General features: G+C 33.5%; 1 protein-coding gene across 1 annotated transcript; it reads right to left on the bottom strand.

Moving 5' to 3' along the window:
- Nucleotides 1-447: 447 nt before the first annotated feature.
- Nucleotides 448-9,599, bottom strand: LOC114163117 (la-related protein 6B). Its single transcript, XM_028047205.1, has 10 exons — nucleotides 8,928-9,599; nucleotides 4,871-4,952; nucleotides 4,494-4,588; nucleotides 4,292-4,363; nucleotides 4,004-4,083; nucleotides 3,792-3,891; nucleotides 3,097-3,144; nucleotides 2,934-3,002; nucleotides 1,154-1,300; nucleotides 448-1,003 (listed from the first exon to the last, which is right to left on the bottom strand). The coding sequence occupies exons 1-10, from the start codon at nucleotides 9,375-9,377 to the stop codon at nucleotides 764-766; spliced, it is 1,383 nt and encodes a 460-aa protein (XP_027903006.1). The 5' UTR covers nucleotides 9,378-9,599; the 3' UTR covers nucleotides 448-763.
- Between the last annotated feature and the right edge of the window lie 1,057 nt (nucleotides 9,600-10,656).

Here is a 10,656-nt window from a genome sequence, read left to right as displayed (position 1 = left end):
AACACAAGCGTTTAATTAACTTTGCAAATCATATTTTTATCATACTAAATAATTTGACAAACAAGTTAAAAACCTTATCTTTTTCTTTAATGATGAAAATTCATATAACCTGGGTACCATCATCGATAGAAGTGACAAATCACGTAGCACCAAATATACTAAAATTTGATGAAGACCCAAAACATTAGAATGAGCTCAATCATAAGGATGAATACTATATGTATTACTAATAGGATACATGGCACATTGATGTTCGTAAATTGATATACATCATATTCAAATAACTTAACACACTTTTGGAAAATAAAGTTGTCGTACACTATGATGAGAAATTAAAAAAAAAAACAACTATTATAATTGCACTGAATATGCTTTTTTGAAAGAAAAAATCATTATGTTTCCAAGATTTACTATGTCAAAGTGAGAAAAAAAGGGTACAATTTCATCTTTTACAAAACTGTAATCATTATCATATGCCTTCAAGATATTTTATTTTCCACACAATCAAACGAGCTTTATATTGCATGTCTGCATTTTCACACATTTTTTCACCTAAAAGCTGACTCCCTCCTTAGTCTATCCTTAAATTTCTTTTGTACTTTCTAGGCGGTTCACATCGTCTCTAACAGACAAAACACACGTTAAGAAGACTGTTTCAGATTGCCCCAGCCAAACTAGTACTGTCACAATCACACTGTTACAGCATAACATATACTCAGCTACAAGTACAACGACAAACTTGCATAAGCATTGATCGAACAAATTAGGCTATATTAACAGCTACCGGCTTCCCCCTACCCATTGAAAATCCTCTTGTACCATCCGGCATTCGGGGCCCTGGTGGTTGCTTGGCAATTACTTGATCCGTGAAAATGGTATTATTTGAAGGGGGTGTTCCCACACGATTATTCTGATGACAATGCACTCGGCCTCGTCCCTTACCCCGGCCCCGGCTTCGACCTTTCCTTTGCCCAGTCTCTTTTTCATAACCATGCTCTTCTCCCTGTTTAATTTAAAGGAATTATGGCCTAAACATACAAAAGTTAAATACCAGTTGCTACTTTGCCCTCAAACTACCAGTTAGAATTTTTCGTATGATAATTGAACAGGGCACGGACATATGCTGTGAATAAAAATACGCAGAAACACTTACAGCATGTTCATGCAACTGAGTATCAGGGAAGGAAGCCTCTTCTAATTGTTTCTCACTTGCATGTGGCTCAGGCACAGAAGTATAATCCTCATCACAGCCAACTTCAACATCAAGTCCCTTCTTTCCTCGTCCTTGGGATGGTTTAGACTGGAAAAGAAAAATATCAATAACATGATACATTTAATTCACAAAATTCGCCATCTACCTAATCTTTTTGTTCTTCACAAAAGTAAATGCTTCAAATAAAAAAGATTTGGGTGATCTAGCTTGTAATGACATGGCATTAGACTAAGAACTGAATTGACACAAATGTCACTTGTGTTCTTCCTTCGGACCAGCCAACCTCTTGCTTCCTGTCCGCTTACGATCAAGGCTGAAATTTCAAACCTCTTGCATCATTTTACCTTCAAAGTTTCGTAATTCTTCCTTCCTAACTTCAAGAACACTTTTCACAATGAAGGTAAAGGTTTTCTACCCAGAAACCTACCATGAACTTCATCCAAAGACTAATTTGAAACACATAAACTCCACCATTCTCTTCTCACTTCTTGAATTTGGTTTCCAAAGAAAAGTAACCATGAGCTTGTAAAAGGTTATGACATCCTTGTTTGGACCTCCATAGAAAAAACACCAGTTCATAAATCAGAGAAGAGTTTTCAAGTTTAGAGTAGAAAGTTTTTACTACCTCCCAGGAATCTTTCCCAGCTGGAGGAATAAGGGTGCCTTTGCAATGGAAGGGTCCATTTTTATCAACCATGAGAAGATTACTGAATTTTCTAACTTCCATCTTGGGTGAGATGGGTTTGTATTTTCTGGTTGAGAGGTGTCTCTTATAAGATAGCCTAGTTTTTCTTTGCCATTGAGGACTAATTTCACAGAATGAGTTGAGCCCATTCAACAGTTTTTCGTCATCAAGCTCTTGGATTGAAAGTTTGAGCTGGTTGGCACCCATGACCAGAAATTAGATGCGATAACGGATGAAGTGGTTTCAGTATAGCAGAATTAATGGAAGATGTGGAGGAATTTCCTAATGTCATAACCGGTCTCTCCATAATGAGCTACCATAGCACCAGAGCTGAAGCTCTAATACCATGTGATTTCATGTTAGCTAGGGGAAAAAACTATAGGGAGATTCTCATTATTCATTAAAAAATAACAGATACATAAGATAGGGTTGCCTAATTATATCATTACATAATATATACAAAATGGAATATAAATAAAAAAAGGGAGAAAACCAAACCAGATAGATATAGTTGTCTCGGATAACATTAGATGAAATCAAACTTTTTTCCTTCAATAACATTATATAGGTCAAATAAGACAAATGATTTTGATCCAAAATAACAGCAAACTCGGACCAAATCATAATAATCCAATCTTGATTCTAATTATTCAATACTAATCCAAAATTAAAGATATAGATGTTAACAATTTTCAATAAAAACTCTCTTTTTATTGCTTTAACAGGTGACTTGAGAGTACTCCTTAGCAAGACCCTAAATGTAAATGCCCAAAAAAAAAACTCCTCAAATCTACATTTGATTAGAAATGTTGCGAACATTATCATTGGTTGAAATTTATTGAAAATAATAAAATTTTGTGGGTCGCACATCTTATTTAATAAATCTTTCCCTTGAATTGTAGTTTTCAATAAATTCTATCCAACGGGATAGTGTGTTAAGAGTGTTCCCAACACTCCTCTTGATTGTATATACAAACCATAATTGAGGGATACTTGGATACACGTAATGGAGGAAAGGAATATTTTAATGCATACCATGCGTCTAAGCATTAGGCGAACCCGGAGGCCACTCCTCCAGTTTCCCTCATCATTCAGCTCAGCAACCTGTGAATGGTTTACAATCTGATCACTAAATGGAGGTGGTTAAAAAGTAAACTGAAATAATACCCTGCCAACTCAGCAAAGTACTGGTACTTACTGCTCTCTCAGCCAGCTCAATAGATTCATATTCAACAAATGCATGCAACTGGCACAAAAAGTTGTATTAGATTCATTAAAATACATTCTTTTCATTAATACTCTAAAGAAGAGAGAGAATCCTATAAAAGGATGATTTACCAGCATAAGTTCATGCCAAAATTAAAGTAACGAATAACCCAAATGGTGGTGGGCGTGTCTATAACTCATCATAAGATTATCAGTTGACATAAGTTATAAAACATTGAAAACTTGAAATACATACACGAACAAAAAAAAAATATGTACATTGCAAGGTCAAAATATAAAACAGGCCTGACATCTACTTATTTATCTGCAGCCAACCTCACATGACCAAACTGAACACAACTAACACGCCCCAGATGAATAGCAAGTCATTGTATATAAACTACCTACCTTGTATAGGGAGCAGTTAAGTTTCCTCTAAATGACTGAAACAAAAACTAATAGGCATTTTTAGATAGCCTTGGTCTGTGGAGGGCCTCAAACAATTTAATAAAAACTTGGAAAACATCATAAGATTGAAATGTCAATTTCATCATTAAAACTAAAATTCATGTGTAGGTTGGATAAAGTGTAATCTACAGGTTAAAAATTTGATGTAAAACAAAAACAAGGGATGATGAACTTGATGGAAACTGTAGTACATGAATTCATGAATATATGAAATTATACCTTGTTAGATAAAGGCAAACCATCAACTTTTCCCAATCTCAAAGCAGAAGAAGCCCCACTATTGGAGGTTTGAGGTGGACAGGTACGGATAGTCTTCACACTGCCACATGCCCACATAAAAATTTATGATAACTAGAATTCAAAGTTTCAACACACGTAAGCCTTAAATAAAATCCACAACAAGCCTCATTCAATGGAAGCCAAAATAGTACCTCCCAACTGCTGAGAAAACCTTCATAAGATTCTGATGACAATGATCCTCAGGTAGGTTTTCAGCTACAACAATGCGAGACTACCAGAAAATAAAATTGCTAGAGTGAGAAAAAAGATGTAAAACCAACCATCATTAACAATAAAATATTTCAAAAAGAATATATGACATGCATGGGTCGAGATAGAACCCATCAAATGATATTGATTGTTTAAAGAAAACCAAATGCAGCATTAATAAACTGTCCTGACAACTTAAAAGTCAGTCACAAGATTTTAGCAAGAATTACTTGTAGCTCTTCTATATCAGACTCAGTCAGGGGATACTGGCGTCTGATTTTCTTTCCATCTTCACTAACCACCTGGAGGATTCAGCATTGACGTATATGTGAAAGAATCAAGAATAAAATTACGAATGGATATCCATACGTAGAAAATATATAAGTTGAAGAGTAACATTAGCTCATGAAGCAAGAAAGTCAAAAAACTTACGAGCTTTGATGAGTTCCTCAAAACAGTCGCAAGTAGGGAGTGACTGGTTATGAGGGCCTTAATCTTTTTGAAAGATGCAACAACAGATATAGGCACTAAATAGTTTTAGAAAAAGCATTAGAAATTATACAGAAAAGGCATTAGAAATAATACAAAACTAAGATCATAACAGATCTAAAACCATATACTATCTTACAGGAACAAGAAACAATATATCAATTATATTATTCAATATGATATTCTTTGAACAATCATTACGGTGTTCCTTAAGGAGGCTGAAAGTAGTAACATCAAGCAGGAAGTAGAATTAATTGTTTGACTCCATAGCAATTCAGTTATACAGTAATAAAATAAGGAAACTGAAAATATTTTCTTACCAAAACCTTCTGGATCTTTGTTGATGAACCTCATCAAATGATCGGTAGTAGCTAAGTTTAAATCACTGAAATAATACTCCACCTACAAATTATTATGTAAAAATCTCAACCAAAACTCTAGTCAAGTTGTTATAACAAAAAAAAAGAAGGAAAAACGCAATATAGAGAAATATATTAACGTCAAAATATTGAAGAGAAAATCTGATTCAAATTCTCAATAGCAAACCAGTACAAGAGGGTATTTATAGGAATTCTACCACCCAGGTAATAATTACATTAATCAACAATGACTCTTTGTATCCCAACAATATCTTAATTGTAATAATTACAATAATTGACAATATTTCCTCATATAAATAGATAATATCTTCTCAAAACTCAACATTGCAAGTGAAACGGTTATGTAGGAAGACCTTTTTGTAAGCAAATCTGCTAGCCGGATTCCTAGTGGGATGTAAGACGCAGTTCTAAGGTCATTAACGATTTTTTTTTCTTTGATGAAGTGTCAGGCTATTTTAAGTGCTTAGTCTCATCATGTTGAATTGGGTTGGGATCAAAACTAATAACTGATCTATTATCACAAAAAGAAAAGAGCCATAGGTTCTTCACACACCTCTTGCATTGTAGCTTGAAATTCAACCTATGCATTGGACCTTGAACTACATTATGTTTCTTACTTCTTCAAGTCACAAAGTTTCCGCCCAATAACATGCAATATGCAAAGGTGAACCTCCTATATTAGTAACAAACCCAACATAGTTTGCATTAGTATACATCTCCATATTTATTTCCATCCTTCTTGAACAACAATCCCCTTCTTGAACTTGTTTTCAAATATTGAAGGATTATATCCACAACCTATAAATGTTGTTATCTTGGATCATGCATGAATTGATTGACCACATTTATAGCATATGATATGTCTAGTCTAGTGTGGTCTATGCAAATGAGTTCCCCTGCAAATCTCTAATATTGGCCCTTATTCGCTATGAAATTATATTCATCATCTCTAATTCTATGGTTTTGTTCTATTGGAACTCGTGGCCTTCCAATCAATTTTAACTTTTTCTTTGAAAAGGTTTAGAACATATTCCCTTTGGAAGACCAAGATGCCCTTTTAAGTTGATAACTTCTATTCTAAATAAGCATTTCAATTTTCCTAAATCCTTTATCTCAACCTGAGTAACAAAATGTTCTTTCAAAACCAATTTCTCATGCTCATCATCCCCTGCAACAATCATGTCATCGACATAGACAAAAGAAGAGTAACTTTTCCATCTAAGGAATAATTGATAAAAAATGGTATTGTAACTTTGATTTTGTCGGTACCCCAAGGTAGTCATTGCTTGAGTTGGACAGATAAGAAAATAAGTACGACAATAAACTTCCTTGTGAACAATCCAAAGGGAATTTTTTTTGAAGTCCATAGATGCATCCACTATATCCAAAACTTGTTAAAAAGTTTGAGATGAAGCATGTCATGTTGAAAGACAATATTATTCAAGTTGTGACATAATAAAGCAAACTACAAAATTGTTGGTCAAATATTGATGGCAAAGAGGAAAATGCTATTTTAGAGACCTTGTGTTGCAAATGGTATTTACCTAATGTTGGAAGATTATGAGAAGATACCAATTCATGAGAAAATTCCAAAAGGTAAGAAAATTACAAACTTTATCTATTCAAGAACTTCTTTAGTTTCTCTATTATAACATTTCACAAAAGAAAGAGCATCCATATTTCCAAAAATGTAGCTCCTCCCAATGTAAGGATAATTGGAGTTCCTTTGAGATACTAAGTTAATATTAATGAGAAAATATATTTAGAATTACTAGTCTTCTACTTGCTTATCATATTGGTCTTTGCATTTGTTAACGTCTATACAAAAATAAGAAATAGGCTAAAGCAAATCTATACAAAAATAAGAAATAGACTAAAGCAAATTACAATAAACGATGTTGTTTTTGTTATGGGTTACTCAAAATTAACGAAGAAGAAGCAAACAAGAAAACCAGTTCAAATTAATATTGATGATTGTTCATCCGACGATAAAAAGGCTATGGAAGATGAGCATGAGAAGAATGAAGTATTGGGTTTGGATGTAGACAACTTGGATTTGGATGAAAGCTTAGTTACAATCAAAGTTGAAAAGGATGAAACTTTACATCAGCATTAAGACATTATTGATAAGGTAAAGGAAATTGAATTGGAAATGATGGAGCTGAAGGTATATGTGGAGATTATGATTTTATCTTACAAGATTATTTGCTTTAGATGAATTATTATCTTGTAAATAAGACAGAATTCTTATTTGGAAATGGGATGGAGCTAATGGTTTACTATTTTGTAACTAGTAAGGAGTTACTCTCCTACGTAACTAGGATGCACGGTTTACACCTCTAATGATTTACTGTTTCATATTTTTATTATATTGTTTTATGTTTGTCATATTGAATTGAAGTTCCATTACGAGTTTTGAGTGAGATATAATGATTTGGTGTGCACATATTTGAAGTTCATAAATTTTGTTAGGATTTGTGTCTCCCAATATACAATTCATACTTTTGTAGTAAGATCTCGATTCTAACTGTCGATCAAAAGCTATAACTAATAGTGAAGGTGCAGCTTTTTCAACTTAAGAGTGTAGTAGACCAATAGTCCAATTGATGTTACATGCAACAATCTCCCCCTTAATAATTGTCTTGATAGGAATTCAACTCGTAACCTTAACTTTGATACTAATTGCTTGATTGAACACTTACCACTAAGCTAAAAACTATAATGATAGTCAAGGTGCAACTCATTTTAATTAAAGAGTAACAGCCAAAGCACTACAATTTAATTGTGATTTGGCCTATCTATCCTATGGTACAAGATAATTGATCTCACCTACAACAAGATAATTGGAAACTCATAAGAGTTTACTTCGCATACAAATATATTAAAATACCTATAAATAAAATATTAATTTAATATTATGTGATGTTATAAAAAACTTTTTATGTTTTTTGTACTGTAGTAATATTATTATTATTATTAGTTTATCATATTTTATATATTTTTAAACATTCTTTCATTTTTTTTTAATATTATCATCCTTTTATCATTATTCTAGTTGATTATATGACATATTATACTTTACCCAAAAAAAAGTTGTTGGACTTAAATGGAGGCCCAATAGTCCAACCTAGCCAAAGATGAGTAAAAAGGAAAAGTTAAAATCCTAATATGACTCAACCCTTTTTAGCTTGTATAGCTAGTCCCATTTCTAAAAGTAGACAAGAGAAAGGAAAAGGGAATAGTGAGATGATAAAGTGTAGAGGAGAATCAAAGACACAAAATGGAATGGAGCAGAGTAGACACCCAGAGATTAACACCCAAAACAGACAAAAGATTGCAAGAGAGTACTAGGGAACCATGAAATTGTTCTCTAGTGCATTTTGAAAAAATCGTGACCAAAAACCAAATAAATCCAGTGTTGTATTAAACTTTTTTCTAAACTTGCGATTTTACATGAGTTTGATCGAGTTTATAGGACCCTAATAAAATACAATTCTAGTGCAAGTTAACTCGGTCCTAGGATGTGGAATCATAAACATAAACAAGTTGACTAGCGATTTTGATAACCATGACTACAAGGATAACTGGACCAAATAAATATGGGGATTAGTGCACTGAGGATCAATTTAATTCATTCTGAGTTCGTTGTCTTTCAGTTGAATCACTGAGGGTAAGTTTGGGACAAAAGGTTGTGGGTGAAAAGGGAAGGGAGGAAAGTTATGCTCAAAGTGTGAGACCAAGTAACTTGATCGGTGGACAGTGATAGAACACAGTACAAAATACAAACAAATAAGCATACATGATTGGCTAACGAAAATATTTGACTGATATTGATATACACCAGGATTAAAAATGGTCAAAAAGAAGCAAGAACACTTCCATGTACCAATCCGTGTGAGTTAACAAAGGAAAAACTGAAACAGTGAACCACCCATTCACTTTGGAATCTGGCGATAACCAGTGAAATTGGCATATCCGTAAGGCAACTGAAGTTTACCTGATTCAAAATTTTCTGACTGGCTTCATCAGACAGCTTGCTTTTGGAAGAAGGAAGACGATCTGGGTCAACTTGAGACTGCTGCACGGTAGAATCAGAACTAACGTAATACTGATGTGGGTGATGATGAGGCCGGTAGTGAACTGGAACGTGATGCTGATGGCCAAGATTATGATGGTGATTCTGTACCGGGACGACATGACCTTGAATCGGTAAATGGGGCGGTGAATAAACGTGTACCATACTAGAAGCTGGAGGAGGAGGTGGTACAACAAGCCTAGGTTGCTGCAAATCGGTCCGTGGGGTGGCTCGAGTTGGCACAAATTCTGGTGCCTGGGCGTTGAGCCGGCTAAAAGATCCGTTCCTTGAAAGAGATGGATCTGACTGCAACTGTGCTGTAGATGAAGGCGGCGAGATATCTGGAGTTTCTGAGAGTGACTCGTGAGCCATTTTCAAACCTTGTCTTTCCTTTTTTCTTTTTTTTGGTTTTTGGTTGTACGATCTAGCAGCCTATGCTGTTCAGATCACTTTGCCAGTTTCTTGTGTTTGGAGATGATTTTCTGAATCTCACTGGAGCTTGCAGCTAAGAAAAATATCAGAGGTTAATCCATATGTTTGTTCAATCCCAAAATCGGTGTCCTTGGAGAACAATTCTCAAATTTTACGGGTTTCCTAATGGTGAATCATTTATAGTCCTGATAGATGATGACTTTTAATTGACAAAGGCGGACTGGCCCCAAAAGTACCCCGGCCCATACAGACGACCACCAATTATAAGGTACTTCTTAATTAACTTATAATAATATCAAAACATAACTTTATTTTATAATGCTTCTTAATTAACTTATAATAATATTTTAAGTTATATTTTAAAATATTTTCCTATTAAGGTACAATTATTCATAATATATAATCTGAATCCGAATGGGTTTAAATTAGGTAATTTAAAAGTATATAATTTTAAATTACATAATCTATAAGATTGTTTCAGTCATCTATAGTATACTTTCCTTTAATGCTTAGAAGTATAGTTGACTATCGTTATGCTTTGCATCAGGTTGGAGTGGTGCATTTCTTGACATATTCTGATCACTGTGTTAGAAGAATTGTTGCAATAAGCTGTGGGGGGCAATTACTGAAATTGTGGATTGATGGTGAAGCTAGGTGTTACATAAGCCGTATAATATTTGACACAAGTCCTAGAATGCTGGTTCGTGGTGCATGTTTGTCCAAGCAAGAGGTAACTGTGGATTACTGAATTGGTGGTGATTCATGATTGAAGCTGAGTGAATCATAAGTGGTTGCGATCGAGCATGATGGGATTGAAGTACATGAGGGTGAATTTTTTTAATGTAAGCGAGATTTTGAAATGTTTATTTGTTATAACCTCACAATCTATTTAAACTTTTCCATTTATTTTTAAATATTTATTTAATTTTGTATTTGACTGTGAATAAAGGTATTTTTGTAAAGTCTGAAGTGAAAAATATTTTTTAACAATAATAGAATTTGTATACAATTTAAACCTTTTTAGAATTTTTTAAAAAGTAAATTTTTTATACAATTACATATTTTATCCAAAAAATGTTGATGAATAAATTTGTGAATTTATTTGACATTTAATAGAACTTTAGTAAATATAAAAAGATTAATAAATTATTTTTAATTCATTTATTACAGTTATAATAAAATATATATAATCCATTATTTAACAAGTCTAATAAGGTAC

This window comes from Vigna unguiculata, chromosome 9 (assembly GCF_004118075.2).
Source record: "Vigna unguiculata cultivar IT97K-499-35 chromosome 9, ASM411807v1, whole genome shotgun sequence".
NCBI classification, from domain to species: Eukaryota; Viridiplantae; Streptophyta; class Magnoliopsida; order Fabales; family Fabaceae; genus Vigna; species Vigna unguiculata.
Note: the sequence above shows the minus strand (reverse complement) of the source record. Positions and strands in the feature narration are given on the sequence as shown.